The following is a 21,372-nucleotide window of genomic DNA, read 5'->3' on the forward strand; positions in this document are numbered from 1 at the left end:
TTTTCTCTTCACAGAAGTGCCAAATACCTTTGTTATACACTATTTCAGACCCCTTTGGTTTAATGAGAAGTTACTATGTATAACTTAAGAGCAATCTTAAATTTAGATGGCTGCAGACCACTGATTAACAGTCACACCGAGCATTTGACTTTGAGAAAACACCTATCCCCTTCTTTACTGTGGTAATAAAAAAAATCAGAAAAGAAGTAAGATTATTTTATAAGAGGAAAAGTAAAATAATTTTGTATAGAGCAACTTCAGTTTTATTTTAAACAACTTTTGCCTTTGAATAATATTGGCTTATATTCAGTATCCCTCTAATCAGAACATGTTCCTCTTCAAAAGCTTTATTGTTGGTATAGAATCAAAGTACAGACAGAACAAAGTTTTCCTATTAAGAACAAACTGTAGATCAAAAATGAATGAAGAGTAGGGGTGTTTTTGAAATATTTTTAAATCACTACACTACAGCTCACTTCTGAAAGGAATGTATATTTATAGTAAGACTTTAGATGAATATATTGCTTCACATCAAGGTAGCTCTAGTATTCATTCAAAAATGACAAACTCAATTTCCCATTTTTTTGTCTCAGAACATGTTTTGACTTCGTGAAAATGTCTCAGAAAAATCAGAGTTCTCTAAAGAAACAAGTCGTATTCAACAGTTTCCTTCACTACTAGAGCTTTCCAAGACCTGTAATTTCTCACCTTAAAATATTTCAGGAGAATTTTTTGAACATCCAACATTTCTGAGGACTCAAATGTTGTGATTAAGACAGACCTTGGGACCACCTGGCTTTGGGCACTGGCCTGAGGAGATCCATCTCCCTCTGGTCCTCCCATGTTCATGGAGAGAGCCAAGGAGACAGAAGGAAATTCATCCAAAGGAAAATTCAGAGTAAGCACCTAATTCACTACTTTTTAAGCTGTGTTGAGAACAAGCAGGAGTTTTTTGAATTACAGTGATGTATCATCAATAAAAATGAGGTTAAGACTTTATGCCGAACACAACGAGCAACACTTACTTTGCTTTTGCTTCTGCATCTTCATAGGCTTTATTGGAAACGTCATCTAGGCCGCCAATCAGATGTTTGAAGGAGCTGTAAAAACAAAGGGGCATTTTTAGAGGAAGAGTCTCCATTTGGGAGTCGAGCAAGCCAACATGGCTCTTTGGCAGCAACCAGGAGCCGTCCATTGATGCTGGGGATGGCTGTGACCAACCAAACCGGAGCAAGGGCCCAGCATCTGCTGGGAAACACGGCCTCAGACATGCTGGAAAAGGGGTGGAAATGCAATAACCAAAGCCAAGAAGATCCAAACTTATTTATCCACCTTTTTTAGTGACTGACCCCCCTGCAATTACTGCTGAAGTTTTCCCTCCCATCAGTATCTGTCAACGTAGCTGGTAGTCCCATGATGGTGAGGTGCCACCACCTTATCCCTGTCCTCCAACAAGAAACCCTAGAAATCTCTCTGCTTTCCAAGTGAAGGATAATCTTTATTTCTGTGTCTTAGCTTTCTCATCTTAAGAGAAAAAGTGACCAAAAACACAGCAGAGAGAAATAAAATAGGCAGGCGGGCGGGAGGGGGAAGCAGAGAAGGAAAAGAAAGTGCGGGCAGAAAGGCAAACAAATTGTCATAAGCCAAACTGCTTGATAACATTTAAGAGGAAATTTGGCTTTAATTGGGTTAAATGGAGTAAGACGGGCTGAAATGTTAGGAGGGCCTGATACACTTGGTGCTGAGCTGTCTTCTGTACAAGCCGCGAGTAGCTTGAGCAGTCCCCTAACACCATCCTCTGTCCCAGGGGAGATACAAAGGGCATAGACATATTGGAAAAAGAATTAGAAAATCTTTTTATATCATGAGTGACTCAAACAAATGGACCCAATGACTATTTAATCAACTAACAAGCAACACTCCAGAGGAAAAAAAATAATAAATACAATGGTTATGTCTTTGGTAGTGATATTACACAGTGTCAGAGACTAAATAAGAAGTAGAAATGGAATATTTTTAGTAATTTTAATAATTGAAATCAATTACTACCTATAACTGAAAATATTCCAGGTGAAAAGCATAGCTCCTACTATGCATTTCCATTATTCCCAGCATGTCTGTCACACAGTTTTTTTTTCTCAAGAAAGCAAGCACCATTTGCAAAATTAGAAAAGAACTAGGCTAATTTGAAAGGACAAACTGCTGCAAACTACAGTCTCTTGAATAATCTCTGCCTTAAGGTCACAGCTTCAGAAATGAAAGTCCTGCAGTTCCTCTGGCTTCTATATGTTCGTGACACTCCTGAGGCACTAAACATAGACCTGAAGAACAGAAATGGCTATTAAGAAGTTGAAAACAAATTTAATGGAAGAGTTGAAAAAATTTGGGGGGAAAAAAAAAATAATCACCATTTAGGACCATATTTACCAATTTAGGAATAAGAACAGAATATTTAATATGGCCCTCTCTCAACGAAGACTTTTAGGATGAAAGAGAATTAATGCTATTCAGCAGGTGAGGAAAATACAGGGCAGGTTAATAAAGGTAACAGTTTGCAGATCGTTTGCATTTTTCTCCCTAAATCCCTTGGTTTCAGATCACATGACGTTATGTACGATAAAGAGCCACAGATGAACAACCTACTGACCGAAAAGCTCCAAACCCCAGCTGTTTGTGAAAATACAGCAATGAGCAGAATTCACCAACCTAATGTATTTGGGTTGAGCGGAGGGCAGCTCTGGGAAATGCAATATCCTGCAATGTATGAGGTTAACCAGGGTGACTTTTCAGTCCCTTTGGCTTTGAGTGCAATAAAACAGTTTGGACAGTGCTTTGCCCAAGGAGCTTACACATGCCATACGGTCTTAAGTGGGTACTTAAGTGTCCTGCTGCATCAGGAGATGCGTGACCCTAAGCAAGGCACCCCATGTGCATGCAGCAAGCAGGGACACGACTTCCAGAAGAACAAAAGGAGGCTTAATTATCTTTCTTTATGAACAGCAGCTGGAAAAAGCCATATTTTACCTATTATTGTAATAAATATGAGGCAAGAGCTCACAGCTGGGAGAGGTGTTTATACTGGTTTGGATCTAGAGCTGCTGTAATGGGCCTTTTGTGTAATTACAGTCATTGCTGCTCTGGAAATATCCTCTGCCCACACAAATTCCTAGAGTTTTCCACTTTGTTTAATTTGTAATATTTTAAATGGCACAATCTAGGGAATCATTTACACAGCACAGGGAAAGCAACGGGAACTCATTAATGAGGAAGAGAAGGCAAAGAGCCCTTTGCTCTTGCATGGAAATCGTGTTAGGGTTTTTTAACAAGGCAAGCTGTAATTTTCAATATTAAGACGTGTTAATCACCAGAGTATCTTTTCAACCCCAAATTCCTTACCCAGCAGTGAAAATACAAAAAAATCAGCTCATTTAACACATCAAGGTTTATCTTTCTTGTGCTGAAGATGTGCCATAGGATGAAGTGAAACTCTTGAAAGATGACAGTGAAAGCAAAGCAAGATGTGTATGTTAATATACACAGATATTTAGACAAACAGATATTTAGACAATTAAGTGAGACACATAATACTGTAATCCTCCTGGCATGCTACAAGACATCACCTAAGCCTTAAAATGCAATCTAAAATAGCTAGGCTTGTTTTGCTTTCATGTGGTTAGGAAAATGTGGCAGGGTTAAACATCCAAATTTTTTTTGGCAATGCAAATAAATCTTTGTCTAGTGAAAGATGATATGGGCAAATAAGAAAAAGTCACTGCAAGGACTAACAACAGTTTGTCTAATATCCTTAAGCTTTTCATTAAAATATCTTAAGCAAGACTTAGGACTCAGCAAGATACTGAAGTTCACTCGAGTTTCTTTTTTATTGCCTATCTCAACACTGTTGAAGTATCATCTTGGTCACAACTTCACCAAGAATTTAATCAGAAAACTTCTCGTTTTTTTCTTCGCATAGTCTTTTATTTTCATTTTTTTTCTATTCTCTCCTCATAACCAATTTTCTCCATGGATAAACTTCACCCCAACTGGGAAAAACAGTAAAGCAGCAAAACCTAAAAATCTCCAATGAAAGAGTTCAGCTCAGCTTGTATAGGGTCAGTCATGCTAGGATAATACTTTTTTTATTTTATTTTTCTCCAATTTCCATTGCCAAAAGGGTTGATACAGTAACCTTTCTTGACACCTCATAGCTATCCTCATTAAAAACCAAAATCATCCTTTCAGGTACAGACAAAAATGTAAAATGCAAAGTGAAAAATCTGAAAATACCTGATGTATTTAAGACGTTTCCTTAAAATAACCTGTATCATCTTGATATGCGTAACCGAAGAAGACAATGAACAGAAAAAACAGCATTTAGCACTCAGTATCTGCAAATACCACATACTTTTGTAGCGCTACCAGCCTCTGTCAGCAGCAGCTGTGCCTTGAGTTTTAGTGGCTCTTATCCTTCAGCTCCCCTCTCTAACATTTGCATTAGGCAATTTTGCACTCCCAGCACCCACAGAATTTACACCTGGTACATCTCAGTGCTCCAGCAAAACATTGTTTTCAACATAAATAAATTATATGGAAGAAAAAAAAAATCACATATAAATAAAAGATGAACCTGAATCAACTTCAGTGTAAATATTCTTATAGTTCAGGAGAATCAATGAACATTTTCAAACACTCTTTCAGGTTCAAAAGGTACATGTAAAAAAAAAAAAAGTTTAAAAAGTTGCACCAACTTCTCTCTCAGGGTGCCAATAACAATCAAAATGTTAGGAACAGGTTTTGAACCTTTTCTTCCTGTTTTATCTCCAAACAAAGTAGCTGCAATTGAAGTGTGTCTGTACATGTTTATTCAAATTGATTTACAAAACAGATGGTCAAGGTTGTCCCACTTGTGTCTGCACAATTTTTATCACAAGACGTTTTATAGAAAATTTCCTAGAGGACTAATCCATCAAACTGAGCATATCATAATTGTTAACTTTTCCCCAATCAGTCCAACTGTATTTCTGCAACAAATCTAGTAACCTCTCCAGGGAAAATTCACTAACATGAGCCACGACAGGGCCAAGCTTGAAACGCTTTGGGAGGCAACAACATCATGCATCTCCCACAGTTAGGTTCCTGCTAGAGGATGAATTACTGCAGTATCACTATAGGTTGCCCAGAGCCCCAACCAACCCGATCTTGAACACCTCCAGGGATGGGGCATGTACCACCTCTCTGGGCAACCTGTGCCAGTGTTTCACCACCCTCATTGTAAAAAATGTCTTCCTTATATTTAGGCTGAATCTACCCTCTTTAAGTTTAAAACCATTATCTTTTGTCCTATCGTTACAGGCCCTACTAAAAGGTCTGTCCCAGTCTCTCTTATAAGCCCCCTTTAAGTACTGAAAGGCCACAATAAGGTCTCCCTGGAGCCTTCTCTTCTCCAGGCTGAACAACCCCAGCTCTCTCAGCCTTTCCTCACAGGAGAGGTGCTCCATCCATCTGATCATTTTTGTGGCCCTCCTCTGGACCTGCGCCAACAGCTCCACGTCTGTCCTGTGCTGAGGATCCAAGCTGGACACAGTACTGCAGCTGGGCCTCACAAGAGCGGAGTAGAGGGGGAGAATCACCTCCCTCGACCTGCTGGTCACGCTTCTTTTGATGCGGCTCAAGGATACGGTTGGCTTTCTGGGCTGCGAACGCACATTGTTGGCTCATGTGCAGCTTTTCATCTGCCAGTACCCCCACGGCTGCTCTCAATCCCTTCATCCCCCAGCCTGTACTGATACCAGGGGTTGCCCTGACCCAGGTGCAGGACCTTGCACGTGGCCTTGTTGAACCTCATGAGGTTCACACGGGCCCATTTCTCAAGCTTGTCCAGGTCCCTCTGCATGGCATCCCATCCCTCAGGCATGTCAACTGCACCACTCAACTTGGTGTTGTCTGTAAATTTGCTGAGGGTACACTCAATCCCACAGTCTATGTCACCGATGAAGATACTAAACAGTACTGGTCCCAACATGGACCCCTGAGGGACACCAATTGTCACTGATCTCCATCCAGACACTGAGCCATTAACCACTGCTCTCCAGATGCGACCATCCAGCCAATTCCTTCCCTGCCAAACAGTGGGTATCTCTCCAGTTTAGAGAAAAGGATGTTCAACTCGCAGGCTGTTCCTGAGCAATGTTTATTCATTCACATGGGAACGAAAGGTGGCATAATCTGACGTTAAGCCTTAGCAAAGTCAGCTGAAATTCCTCCTACAACTTGGTTGGAGCTCGATGACTGGCTTCATCTTACCTCCTGCATGGTGAAGACTGCTGATGAAGCCAGGGAGCGTTAAGGACCAAATCCCACTGAAATTCATCATTAGGGTAAAGGAAGGGACTTAAAAAGATAATTGCAAGACAGAAAGAATGTCAATGTTGTCCTTTGTAACAAATATTTTCAGGACAAGTGGGAACAAAATAGCTTAAAGTCTGTGGGACACATCAAATGCTTGCTGCACTGCCAGTCGTTTTCTTTGTTATATCTCAACTCTGCTTGTTTCTACATCAGAAGAGCATGCTGAAAATCCATTGTTGCAAAGCACGTCTACATAGATTTGCAAGAAATAGCTATATGACTTCTCGGGCATCTTTGAAGTGTTTTTTGTGACCATAGAGGCCTTCTTGTTTCACAAGGAAATTAAAAAGCAAGGCAGCACTGACGTCATGAGAGTTTGGTAATTAAAGACCCACCATGGCCTACAGTTTGGCTTTCCTCATAGTATTTACAACTGCCACTGCTTCACCCCTGTACCATTTTAATACATACTTTTTGAATTTCAGAAATTATTTTAGGCAAACCATTTCATCTTTTCATGCTTAAGCAATGTCCCATCTCAAACCCAGCTCACCCAGATCTTGCTTGGTGGCCTGGCTGATGCCTAGAAAGAAAGCTTCCCGTATTATTACCCTCAAAACCCTCCAGCAACTAAAACAGCCCTGCAATTGCTCATAATATTGCCAAATCCAGAGATCAGTCTTCCATCTCTCTTAGGAATAACTTGCTGTGATACCAAGGTATGACTCTTACAGTTCAAGTGTTAACTACATGGGAGTATGGCAGCTGTATTGGCAGTGTGACTCTCAGGTGTTGTGGAACAATCTTTTGATGTCTTGGGAAGACTCTTACAAGGAAGCTGGAAGAGTTACCCTGATGACAAGATAATGTCAATGAGTAATATCAAGCCCTACTGTCAGTAAGACTGAAATTCTGCAGTTTCTCAGGGAAATGGATTGACCATTAAGAAAACGATATTTTCCCATAACTTGTTCTTTGAAATTGCAATATCAATTTTGCTGAAATGTTTCAGATCGAGACACACACAGAGCATGAAAATTGCTGCTTCAATAGTTACATTTGATTAAGCAAAGAGCTTGTCTTGTAATAGAAATTATTAGGCAACCTTAATGACATGCATCACTCCTCCTTCTGTGCAGAACAGCTTCCAACTGTTGGTAAAGCTGACTTGCAGTTTCCATTGCTACCGTGCGTATAACTCAATGTGAACATTTACCGTGACCACCGTAACAAACCAAATGTAACATTCTGTGTATCTGGATATAAAGAAATGCTATTTTTCCTCATTAACAGAACAGTGTCTGCACAATTTTTCAAATTCACAGAAGTCTTAGTAGATTTTCTTTATATTAAAATTAGCTTCTACAGTTACTTGCATGCCATAATCATCTAAGAGAAGAGCTATCACAAAAAGTCAGAACTGGTCAGGACACAGGACAACCTTCCTTGAACTATAAATAGTGCTATAAATAGCATTACTTTTCTTGCACTATAAATAGGATTCTTATAAATAGCTTTACACTGCTACTAATTGCAGAGCATTACTAGAATCTCTGGTATAGATGAACTACAGCTCCCTCAGTTAAATTTAACTTGTACTTTCTTACTATTTCAAAGGCATTATATACTGAGGAAAAGGCACAAGAGATAAGCAAAGAAACAGTCTGTAAAATGATCAGGAATGACTGACTCTGCAACTACTAGTTATTTTGGGTTTTTTTAATGCTTACAGTGCAAAACAAAAATATCCCTTACAGAAGTGTTCAGAAAAAATGCATAAATTACTTGTTGCTTTGTATGTCTCTGAACTAATGCTTGCTAAATTATCTAACTATGTCAACTCTTCTTCCCTTTGCCCCACAAAATGATAAGGGTTAGTGTGTCTTTTATCTACCAGGCTACCTTGCTTGTGTATGTGAGAGCAAGCCACTCAGCTGACAGTCCTGAAGTTCACCATCTGTTTTCAACAGACAGACCATAATTTTTTTTAATTGATCATAAACAAACTAACATATCAGAAGACCTAGGATTATTCCCCAGTTCAGCCATTACAGAACATTAGATTTCTAGAAATGAAAGGCTGTAAGAAATCTCAAGGGCTAACTGAATACAAAACACTTGTATTAAAGTAGGATTGAGTGAGTGTATGTAGATCATCCCTACAAGATACTTGAGCATCTCTCATATATCTCATCAGAATATAAGAAATGCTTCTGAGGTCACTCCTAACCCAGTGTCCGACCTTTGATGGTGTCTTGCATGAAGACAATGTGCTCAGGGAGGAGTTCAAGGACAGAGCAACCATTTGTGATATTTGTCTTGGTACTCTCCTATGCGCCTCCAAAACTTCCTAGCCCAGAGGTAGGTCCTACATATTTAATAAGTCCAAAGGATTTATTTTCCTTTTGAACACTTGCAAACTCTTCTTGTTTTCCTGCAGCTCCGTGAGCAATCCCTGTGTGAAAAGCTGCCTCCTTTTGGCTTTCAGCTCCCTCCTGCAGGTTTCTTTGAGCTCTTGCACTGGGGGAAGCAGTGAAAAGTCAATCCCCATTCATCCTATCCATGTCTCTTGTGGCTTCACAGACCTATACTACGTTCCCTTGGAAGGATTCCTGTGGAAGCTTTGTCCCTACGTTTCGATGGTCTATGCCAGTACTTCACTGCTCTCACAACTGGAAAACCGCCTCAAGACTCATGTTGAATTTTCAAGGTGATGCTGATTTTTTTAAGTCCCATTCCCAACCATTGTAGAGAGCAGTTGAATTTGTAGCACTGTTTTCTGGAGCTCAGGCATTTCTTTTCTAGATTAACCCCCCCAAATTCCTTCAAGCTCCCTCTGTAAGACATGATTTTACTCTTCTGATCTCCTCTAACTCCTTTGAGCTGCAGAGCTTCAAGCAGGGTTACGTCCTTTGGATGAGGGCTCTCCATCCCCACAGGGACTAGAATAACAACATCTTGCTCTAACATTTGCCAGAATGACAATGCCTTTCGTGACATTTTGCCAACTCAAACTCAATCTGTGTTCCACCCTTTATGCCTGGATCCTTTTCCACAGTAATGCTATCTCCCCATTTATTTCCATTTTGTCTTTCTGCGCTTCTTAATTGTCTGCATTTGTCACTACTGAGTTTTCTCTTATTGATTTAGGGGGACCCTCCCTCTCCTTCATCAAGGACACACATATACTGTGACTGTACTACTCAAAATTAAATGACCTCTCTGGAGAAAATGATCAAAGGTTCTAGTTAAAAACTGTAAAAGGTATGAACTGGAGATACACCCCACCCCAAGGCAGGAAAATTATGTACTTACTCTCTGTCTATGACCAGACAAGTTACTGCTTCAGCTGCAATGACGTTGGCTGTTCTGACATCTTCCCTGAAAGAAAAAATATATTTCTTAAGTAAGCTGTATTATTTTCATGACAATCTTTTTATTTCCAAACATACAGCATTCTTAAAGCACTTCAAGAATAAATTTCTGGGTTTCACAGCTTTTCCCTATATTGATTTGATGCTCATCATCTGTACGGACTTCAAGCACACAAAAGCTAAAACCCACACATGAACAGAAGGAAAGAAACAGGCTACCCTTGTAAATAAGACATCCAGCCACGCAGCAGCCCATGATTTTCATCATTTTTAGGCAAAACCTCATTACTTACGATGCACATTTGTGCACAGAAACACTTTTATCAAAATATTAGCTATTTGCATAGATTCATTTATGAACATTTAGACTTCTGCTTATGTCCTTCTCCCCAAAAACCTACTTAGTATCTCAGTGTCGGAACACAAAGCATCTAGTTCATTAGGACGTCAGCTCTGCTACTCAAAGCAGGTACAACATATACCGTAGGCTATAGGACTCGCTATGCATTTGCTATCTGAGCACGGAGGAGGCTGGGATTGTGCCTACAAAAGGGACACAATTAGGACGGAGCTTTTGAAAGGTCCTGGCATTAAAACACTGTGCTGGTACTTTTCACCAGCTCTTCAGAAATTAAAAATATTGCACTTTGAATTTTTTCTATATCTTCATTACCGAATGCTTTGTCTTCTCCCTTTCACTGCCCCACTGAGAATTTGGCTGTGGCCAGTCCAAGCTATAACATGTGAATTTAATTCACTTTAATCAGACTGATTCAGTGTTTCATCAGGGTTTAAGAGATGCCGTTGCATTTTCTGTGTTGGCCAAATAAATGTACAGGATTCGGAGTCGCTGTTTTATTCAGATTCTCTCCAAACTTTTCCCTGTATGAAGGGTAAGTGGATTACAGGCAAAAGAGACCCACCTCTTTTAAACACACCTAATTCATTTAGACTAGAAAACCACTGTACATGTCCACTGAAGCAGAAAATGAGATTTTAAAAAGCTGTTAGAAATAGCAGTTCCGCTGTTTAAAAATTGGAGGTATTAAAGAAGTAATATAGTGAAAAAAAAAAAAAAGGGGTGGTGCATGTGCACTCATACAGGAATATGCACTCTCCCTTTAAGGTAACTTTAATTAACTTTAATTACTTTTGAGCTATCTTTACTTCAGTATCTTTAAAACAGAGCGAGCAGAAATACCAATGAAAGAAACATTAACATTCAAGCCTACATTCAAATGCTGTCATTGAGTCTATTTTCAATGAAATTAAGTGGGTATTGGTGCTAATTTATCCATACTGATAAACAAAATCAGGATAATTTAAAGCAAGTAGAAAGAAGTAGCCAAATATCAGTAGAAAATTATCTCTATTAACTTCTAAAACTTTGGTAAATATAGAGATGATAATATTTAATATCCCATTAAGTTGCTGTAGGCAACTTTTGACAGTATATCAATACATTAAAACGAGTATGCAAACTTTTTGGTTCATTAATTCCAGTTAAAACTTAACATACTGTCCCATTATCTCAGATGCCTTTCTGCCACAAAAAGACTGTTTATACCTTTATAGTTACAGACCTGATTATAGTTACTATATTACAGTTATATGACTACAGATAAGTAAAACACAGCTATTGGTGGCTTCAGTTCAAACATTTTAAATAAACCTTAACATTGGAGATTAAAACACACGAGTAACTGTTAAAGTTTCCACTATCCTGTACTTAATACATCTTTTTAATCAGCATGAAATTAATGTAGAATGAAGGCACTTTCCTAAAGGGCATTTCACTTCGCACGAACACTTGAACCAGAGGGACGGCAGGGTTTTTGTAATGCAGAAAGTTATGCATTTCTGAGGTTTCTTTATGTTCTGCACGAGTAGAAATAACTGGTAAGTCAGGGAAAAAAACAAGGTTTTTTAAATGGATGATAAAGTGGCTCACATATGAAGTGTCAGGTCAAGAAATCACTGTCTTTGGGTATCTCCAAACCCTTCCTCCACATCCTTGCATACAACGCCCCCGCTGCCACTGCTGCAGGACCCTTGTCCTGCAAATACCGAACGAAGGGACCGACAAGGGAAAGCAGCTTTCCATTTCCACAGTCTAAATCGATTGTAAGTGGGTTTATAAACCTTGCATGCTCTTGTGTTAGGGGGTGTTTACCAATCAGGCTGCAAGCGGGATTAAAAATCTCATGAAGTTTCTAAAAACAGAAGGAAAAAAATCAATGTATTTTTAGTTCCATACATATGTTAAACCTTTACGTGCATCAGCTGTCAAATACAAGACATACTCAGACTTCCAAACACTGCCAACACCTCACATAGGCTTAAAAATGACACACATACCTAGGGCCATGCCACTGATCTACAAATCAACCTCAGTCACCTTCAAGCAAAACAAATTGTCAGTCCATGGTTTAAAATGTAACATTTCGACAGGCAGCCACCAGCTAAAGCACATGGTATTAAATGCAACAAGTAATTATTTGAAGTGCACGGCATTAAATGCAACAAATAATTACTAGAAGCGCACAGCATTAAATGCAAAAGTAATTACTAGAAGTACAGGGCACTGAATGCAACAAGTAATTATTAGAAGTGCACACCATCAAACGCTACAAGGAATTATGTGAAAGGCTGGCTTGCGAGCACTGACTCGGACGCTTTCTGGGCTTCGTCACAGGAGTACTCATCACTGCTCCCTGAGAAACAGCACTCTTCGTCAGAGGAATTGCCTTCACTCTCCGAATACTCCATCGCTACTGTTTGCCTCCACCATTTCCTCCTGGGAAAACGCCTGCTTCCTTCCAGCCAGTTACTATATTTCGTCCCTCCGGGTGAGCTCTGGTATTTTACAGCCCCTCCAGCTTCAAACTTCGGGACTTGGAGAAAGGTCACAGCTGCTGGGGGGAGTTTCTAGGGCGCATCATTGGGAAACACAAGCAGAGGGTATTTTGGAGCCACAAAGAGGTACGCGGCTGCACACAAGCGGGCACAGCTCCTGCCCCGGGCACATGCCAAAAACTGGGGCAGGAGACCTTGTACTGCCGCTCTTCGGCTCCTTAACCCCATGGTGGAATTAGATGGCAATGTTATCCACGTTCCTAAAGCTCTCCCAAAGCATGTTATCACATCACTATAAACATGAGTACGTTATTGAAGAGATGAAGTGCATTTTTTTTTCCTCATTACAATTTGTTGCCCAGTTCACCACATATAACTTGTGAAGTTTCAACAATTTTGCTTCTGATAAGCTGCTAACAACTTAATTTAAGAATGATGTTTTTTTTAACCATTTCCAGGAACTTTTCTGATAAAAGTGTATTGATCACACTATTTATAAAGCTGTGTTGGAAAATGCAAATATGAAAGATATAGGCAGCTTTAATCAGAGATAAGGTCATACAACAACCTCTGTTCCCTGCTTTTACCTTAGGCTGTAAAAATTTATCGTAGGTTTAAAAAGTTTGAGACGATTCCCATCTTTTTGCTTATTTACCTTCCTACATCACCTAACTCAGCGAAGTCGTGCTCCAACACCAGCTCTCATAGCTCCTACCACACCTAACCCCTTAATAATGCTGATATAATTCTTCAAATAAATGGAAACTACATTTGGATGCTTTAATTTAACAATATACCCTTCTATTTGCTTGAAACTTGCTGTTAACGCTGCCAGCAAACACTGCTCTGCATCCTTCCCAGAAGATGGATGCAACTGGTGCAACCTTGGCATGATGTCTGTCCAGCTTTTGGGATCCATCCCCCCCCAGATGCAGCCTCCTGGCACAAAATAGCATTTATTATGAGGTGCGAGTACCCTGCTGCAGGAAGTATCACATTTACAGCTGAGTCTCTTCTGCTCATCTCGGGACTGGCATTTTGTCAGTCAAAATTAATTTCAAGCTAAAATATAGTAGAGACATTTTTAGGTCTCTAGGTAGGCAAAACCCTCTCTTTAAAGGATAGAGCGAGGGTTAGTTTTCCAGAAGATTGCCAAATTTGGGTACCACTACTCAGAATACCCAATAAAGATAATTTTTATCTCCCATGTGAAAGTCATGGTGTAATCAGAAAATATCCAACAAAGTAATAAGGGGAGATAGAGATGCTGGGGTTTGAGCTATTACCACTAAATTCAAGTTAATAACTGATTTTTCCGATATTTTTTTCCTTTCACTTATTTCTGACATGCCTTGTTCTAAATACTTTAAATCAACCTCATGAAAAAAACTGTAACAAGGTCAAGTGTACAGTGGCAGACAGTGGTAAAACGCATTAAAGAACTTGAATATCAGCAAATTAGGAACCTCCGGATAGTCTTCCTGTGGCAAATTCTTAAAACCCATCAGGGAAGACCTCATTTTTTCTTTCCATCTTTTCTTTGAAAACCCTCATTAACACGATTCTCAAGTTTAAATGATCTAAACACTCATTTCCAGATGCCCCATGGGACTTGAGCTTTCTACTTTAGACCTCTCCAGGCAACAGCAGCTTCTGCAGAGCAACCACCAAGGACCAGACACTGACCCACCTCCTCTTGGTGGCTGGTCAAGGTCCTTCAGTTACTTGGTCAAAGAAAAATGGGTTATCATCACTTTTAGAGCAAGAAATAAAACCTCCAAACAATGCTAACTATACATTTTGGGATACTGCTGCAGCCAATAGCCCTTTGGCAATCTACAAGCCCACTTAGATAGGATGGCTCTTCCCAGGAAACACAGTTTGATCAAGACAGGTGTCACCTGTAGGAAGTTTTATCTGAAACATGACGACTGTTCCTGTAAATGATGTGACCACCTAACACACATGGAAGCAAAAATGTGGGTTTATTTTATGGTACCCTCAGCTGGTACAGTTTGTGCCACCCTGCACCTTCTTTCCTACTTTTTCCCAGTAGCCATCGCTGAAGCGAAGTCAATGCAGACCTACAGAACGGTGATGTGGTCCATCATGACTGATGGTGTAAGCCATGGTCTGTATCAGTTACCTGGATCTATTGACTGATTTCCATACGGGAAAAACACCCCTTATAGACTGATGTTTGGTTTCCCAACACTTCAGCTTTCTGAGAACACAACATCCATTTGCCATTGGTTTTGACTATAAAAATACATTACTGGAATTAATAAATACAATGTGGTCTACTAAACTTCAAAAAATTTTAATGCGAACCTAATAAAACATGCAACTTGAAAAAGCTTCACTTGAAAAGAGTTATGCCATTCAATAAAAACTACGAAAATCCCCATAGGCATTAAAACCGCACCTTCTATAAAGGGAATGAAATACGTATGATAGGAAAGAGATTTTGCTTCAAGGTACTCCAATTTGAAGGCATGTATCAAAATGCACACACAACCACTTGCGATCCTGTGCAATTTAGGCTATGTGGCTACCGGGAAAAGGAAACATTTCTCATGGAACAACATTTCAGTTCGTTCAGACAAAATGATTTAAAAATACTCTTTTACAGGTTTTTTTACTCAATATAAGCAAACTGTACGGCTCTCCAAATAGGCTAGAAAATGTACCAGCCCATTCTAATAATTTATGTCTCGTGAGCTTATCATTACCACTTACTTACTGTTTCTAACATATACTTATACTCTGAGTGGCTCCAGCTGAAATGTTTAAGCCCTGGCAAGGACTGCACAATAGATTTAGAGAAAAGAGCCCTTCCTGATAACTGATTTTTATAATTACCAAGTTAAGGACTCAGAGATGGTGAACAGGTCTTTCAAGACTCTTTTGGTCAAAAAAATTCTGCTCTGTACTTACTGTACTGACACTTCTAAAAGCAAATGAAACCCAAATGAAACCCCAAAACCGCTTCTAAGATTATGCCAAGTTTTAACTCAAAATTCTCCCAACAAGTCATGATGAGGTGGGATCATTTCAGGATGCTGTGTGAAGTCTGACAATTATTTTCTGCTTCGTATTACTGATGGATGTTACTTCATGAAAACGGAAACACCTGGAGGGCTTCTCCTTCTCAGTTTCATGAATGACAGAAAATCAAGCCCAGTTTACATAAAATACAGTTTATTGTGGTATTAATGCAAATGTTGTAATCTGAAATATATATATATATATAAATTTTGCAACCCTCATATATATTTGGGGAAACAACCAGTGTTAGAAATACTGCACTGGACTGTGACTGCTCCCTTGTCTGCCTTGCCACTGCCTTCAGCCCAGCCTTGAATAAGCCATTTCACTATTTGATTCCTGTAGTCCTATATTTCACTATGTTCCTACATAGGAATGTATTTCTCTATATATGAATATTTCCTGTATTTCACTATATTGCTAATTATCACTATCTGATTCCTGCATTACAATGAGAAAAATGCTTTTACTTACTGTGTCATCCCCTGGGTCTACAGACAGAAGAAACTACGCAAGAGATGGCTGCTGTTATTATTATTGGATTACAGATCTGACACAGTGATGCTGCTGAATTAACAAGTGTTACGTTATCAGACTACCTATGTTGATATCCATAGATGTAATGCAGATAAACGTTGCCAGAAAATAGTATTAATTAGAACAGAAGCACTGTAAGAGGCACTATCATATATAATATGATAATATGGAACCCAGTCCTGCCCCTTGGAAGCAAATGGGGAGATGCAGAGGGCAAAAAGTATTGACAACACAGAGAAATTCTGCTGTATTTTTAAAAACTGGTGTAAAATCAGCCCCTGCTAGCCACCTTCACATTTATATACACGATCATAAGCCGCCAATGATTCAGGAAACCTAGAGGGGGTTGTGTCAGCTGAAAACTATTCTAAGAGAAGAGTATGTGCCCCTCGTGATCTGAAAGCAGAGAAAAAAGGTCTTGCTAGCACTTGATTACCACGGAGCTGGCATAAATCTGATGGTGCCTATTCTTTTGAGAGTCGGCGTCAGGATTTTCCCCGTGCTGTGAGGCATAATCAGGTTCTTCCCCTAACTCCTGGCTGCAAGGTAATTGTGGCTGCAACAATATGAAAGGGTTATGAACCACACAGGTCACAGCATTAATAAAGAGATAACTCTTTATTAACTTATTATACACTTTTGGTATGTTCTTACCATATTTAATCCGTAACTGATAATTGCAAACTACCCAGGAAATAATCTATGACCTCTGCCACAAGTACTTTAACCCACTAGCACTTGCCCTGAGTGGGAAGTTCCTAGTTTGCCATTATTAACGAAAACAGCTATATTAAAATCAAATCAAACTGTGATCTGAGAGTTAAAGTAACACGACACATCTATTACGCATGAACAATATCAACACTGTGCTTACACAATGTCATTTTAAACCACGTGCAAGAGGTTCACGTGGTCAAAGTCAAATCTCAGAAGCAGCTAAGGTATATGATAATATCTGTAAACGTGTTTTACAGGTGAGTAAACCAATGCACGAGGAGCTCGAGCGAGGTGCGTTAGATTATACAGGCGGCAATTAGCCTCAGCACCACCAGATCTTGGAGCTGGCTTCTCTTCAAAAATTAACAAGGCTGCGTCCATTTGGCCTAACATCTCTACTGTGCTGCCATGCTCATAAAGCCACACACATGTGATCGCTGCAGAGGCAGGGATCAGGTTATCCCTTAACTGTGCCGCTTGGATACGGTGCCAGCTTTACTAGCTGTAACCACTATATTTATAGCCCAAGCCCTACATTAACACAGAATAGTCTTCAGTCAGATTAGTAGAAACGACTGCATCCAAAGAAGCTTCCTACAGGCTAAGGTCCACACATAGCCAGATTTTTTTTCTCCCTTCAAGTATTTCTATGACTATTACGTTCTTTTTCTTGCTCAGCTTCTCTGTGCATGAGAGCACTGGGACAAATACCCTTTGTTATGCTGAAGCAATGAGCAATGCATTTGTCTATTGAAACCACGTCTCATTGCAAGGATGTCTGGCCTATCTGCAAATGATAAGAGGTTCTTTCAGTTAAGAACATTTTTAAGGGTTTATTGTGAATTCGTGACTTTTTTTTTTAAGAAGAAGAACTATAATTTAAACAATGCTCTTGTCAAATTCCTGAGCACTACAAAGAAGGGAAGGGGAGTTGTAATGAGATTATGGCTTCTCCTTTACGGATGCCAGCAGCAGGATCTAGATGACAAGCTGTGGGAGCTATTTTTTCACTACCACTTGCCCTTGGCTGACATTCCCAGCCTCCACCGCCAACCTTCCCAGGTACCAAATTCCTACTCCCCTATACTTCAGGTCACTGCAATCCCACCTAGGGCATGCGGTTTGGACCATACTCTTATCTACCTCTTCCCATGGCCAATGCTCTGCCCGTGCCAGTGGATCCGAGTGCCCCCACCCTGGTGACTGTGCCCATCTTACCTTCCTCCCCATATTACTGACTCCTCCAGGTCCACCCATCTCTTCTTCACTTCTGCAGGCCAAATTCATTGCATCCCTCTGTTACCCCACAAATCCTTTGACCTTCTTCCATACTACCCAACTGCTGCCATTGATATAAAGGACGTAAGCTTATATTCCTAAAATAAAGAGTTTGCCATTGCCCCGAGTGTACCAATAAATTTTAATTGCCCTGAGCAGCCTCTCTGGGACTTTCACCCAATATCTTCTGTCCATGGTCTAGGAGCCCCATTTCAGCTCAGCCTGGGACCCTCAGTTGTAGGTGCAGACATCTCTCTAGCCCGATGTCTGGGATGGACCTTGGATCTACAAGTAGACAGCTCTACAAGAAAGCTTGTGTCCCATCTCCTGGATGGACCATGCCTGATGCTGTAGCCTTGTTTCTAGCCCCGTCTTTGCCCATCTCCTGCTGCTCCTGGCAGGACTCCCTGGGTGGACCCGGGACCTAGGCCACCCTCTCCTTGTGTCTGGGAGTGCAGGAGCACCCTGTTACCAGCACCCACCTCAGGCCTCAGTTTCACTCAGAATGGGTTTCACTTGGCTAATTACAGAGAGCCCTTTCTTGTATTTGCCACATGAAAGGTCATGCCAATAATGGGAACAAAAGCACCACAAGCAAGAACAGGTAGTGCCCAAACCCTTCATTTTGGACTAGAACAACAAAGTTAATATCCCGGACAGCAAGAGTTAATGATGTGAAGGACCACACTGGTGCCTGCTGATGGGAGTGCAGCAAGGGAGCTGGAGATGCTCGCTGCTTCTTTTTCTTCAGCAGCCTTCTCACATCTCCTTAAGTGAGGTCTTACTGATAGCTTCCAGACTAGCTAGCAGGGCTCCTGTGAGAAATCAGTGTCCTCCACAAACTTCTCAAAGCCTCCCACTGATGCAATTACCGCTTCTGAGGCTCTGCAAGCCTGTGCTTTCCATCCAGCTTGTGCTTTCATTTGAGCACTGCTCTATACTGTTAGCACAAAGAGACCTGACTCAACTTTCAGCTGGCTTGAGCGGGTACGAGCGGCATGCAGAAGAGCTGCAGAGACTAAATTTGCCCGCGCTGAGCTCTACACTGTCACATGCAACTCCTCCGATGGTCAGGTTAACTCCCATAAAGCCAACCAGAGCATTCCTCTGCAACGTCATGGTCTGCAGTGCTGATGGGGCCATGTTTTAGTGAGCGTACTCAATTTCTTATTCTGTGTGTTCTTTTATGGTGGGAATAGCACAGAAGGGAAAATTATGGGCAAAGTTTATCATCCATAAAGATGTAAAACTGCTCATTTTCTTCTGACTTATCTTCTCCTTTCCGTGCAGAGTGATGGAGCAGACTTTATACTTTGGCTCTTTGATCACCTTAAACCGATCTAAGATAAATCAAACTTTCGGCAGGCTTAGTTTTCCGGTAGATCAGTGCAACTCACCCCTTGGCCAGTAATCACTTGTACTAGGGAAAGCACCACTGGGTAGGGGTACTGGTGGAAAGAGATGTGGTGGGAACACATGGCTAAGAGGGAACAGGGAAGTTCAGGACCAGTCCCTGGCATAAACACAGCCATATGCTGTCACTTAAGGTGACTCTAACCACATCCTAAATGATCTGTGCTTGCCTAGACGATATGCATGGCCAAATCCTCATCTCTGTCTTGTCTGTTGAAGGTGTAAAGGTGGGATTGGAAATCCCCCCCATCTTGCAGACGCTCCGTTTGCACTCCCTCGTGATTTCACCATTTAAGCAACCACTGACTAATAGCAAAACCTGCCAAGCTATGGAAAGGCTGCATTTCTAATATAAACCAGCACAATATAACTGCTTAAAACATGCATTAAACCGAAGTGAAAAAGCAGAAGATGTTTTTGCCTGTGAAAGACATCGTCACAAGGAACCTATTTTTTGTCCATTAGAAAGTATTCATAGACCTTAATGAACAACCTCACTAGTAAAAAAAGAAGGATGCAGTACATTTTAAGAAGTATTGCTAAACCCCCCCTTGATTATGGCTCTATCACCACTAATATATTTACTAAGAAAAACCCCAAACCCAGTTATGTAATGTCTGGAAAGCAGCATAATACAGTCTTAGAAAATAAAGTGAAAAATCTGATCGATTTGCTGCAGCCCAAGGAGAAGCTAAAAACTTTGGAGAAGCACTGAAAAAAACAGAAGAGATTTCACGCTCCACCTACACTGAGCCTAGATGAGCAGGGAAAAGTCCTTTCAAGGCAGCATTTGCAGTCTTCATTCAGTAACCACAATACAAAATAAATCACAACTTAAACCAAATATAAGCCCAAAGGTGCTGATACTCCAGGCAGTCCTATCCATCTCACAACTGCAACTTCTCTGTAGATTTAAAAGTCACTCCAGAATTGAGTTTGTGGAAAAACGTGCCATTGCCCTGGACGGCGATGCAGAGTATTTCATTGCTCTTCTACTCGTGAAGCAGCTGTGCAGCACACATCTTCTTCTGCATGGCATTTTACATTTATGTAGGTAATGGTAATTACTGTGGAGGTGGATGTATTTATTTTTCTAAATCTATTTCAGTAGGAAATGCTTGGCCGTGTCTGAAAGCTGAATTGCACTAGAAAGACATATGGTGCTTTGTGGCTGGTGCCGACTCTCCACGTGTCCTAGAGAATTCGTGCTCACACCCTATAAAAGCAGACAACACGGTATCCAAGCACTCACCAACGCAGAGAAAGAATAATGGTTTGGGCTTTCTTACATCTTATATTAACTCAGGTGTGGCTTCAGGAAATATCTTGAACTCCAGCTGGCTTGGGTTTTTTGTGTGTGTCTGTAGAAACCTATACTTCTCTATTGTAATAGGATCTAGGCCATAATTTACATTCTGATTTTCACAGTCACTTAGTTGAGATGAGAGACATTATCCTACTACTTTTAAACACTCCCTTTTAACATTCTTTTTCATTCTAAAGGTTTTGTATGGCATATCATGAATTTTATGTGATTTTATTTTTTTATCTTGCAATCTTCTGGTGGAAAATTTCCACGATTTTCGAAGATAAAATCTTTAATTTTGGGATCACTTTCTCTCTCTTTGCTATGTTAAGGGATGGTAATATACTGACTTCACTGTCAAGAAAAGCAGAAATATCCATTTTTGGGGGATCCCCATTAGCACACAGAACTGCACCTTGAACTTGGATGCTAAACTACTTTTGATTTCTGGGTCTGTGCAGTCAGGGCTGAAGGCGGAGTCCTACCACACCTGGA

The 21,372-nt window shown here is 40.4% G+C and overlaps 1 protein-coding gene across 3 annotated transcripts in view; it reads right to left on the bottom strand.

Annotated features, from left to right (window-relative positions):
- PRKG1 (protein kinase cGMP-dependent 1) overlaps positions 1–21,372 on the bottom strand; it is a 527,620-nt gene that overhangs the window by 71,760 nt on the left and 434,488 nt on the right. For 2 of the 3 annotated variants that reach the window (XM_049810177.1, XM_049810176.1), the window contains exons 8-9: positions 9,664–9,729; positions 1,026–1,100 (exon numbers count right to left, since the gene is read on the bottom strand). In XM_049810177.1, the coding sequence (XP_049666134.1) occupies positions 1,026–1,100; positions 9,664–9,729 (141 nt within the window). Of the gene's footprint in view, positions 1–1,025; positions 1,101–9,663; positions 9,730–12,390; positions 12,487–21,372 lie in introns of those variants that run through there. The other variant, XM_049810178.1, reaches the window with a different exon arrangement.

This window comes from Accipiter gentilis, chromosome 9, assembly GCF_929443795.1.
Source record: "Accipiter gentilis chromosome 9, bAccGen1.1, whole genome shotgun sequence".
NCBI lineage: Eukaryota > Metazoa > Chordata > Aves > Accipitriformes > Accipitridae > Astur > Astur gentilis.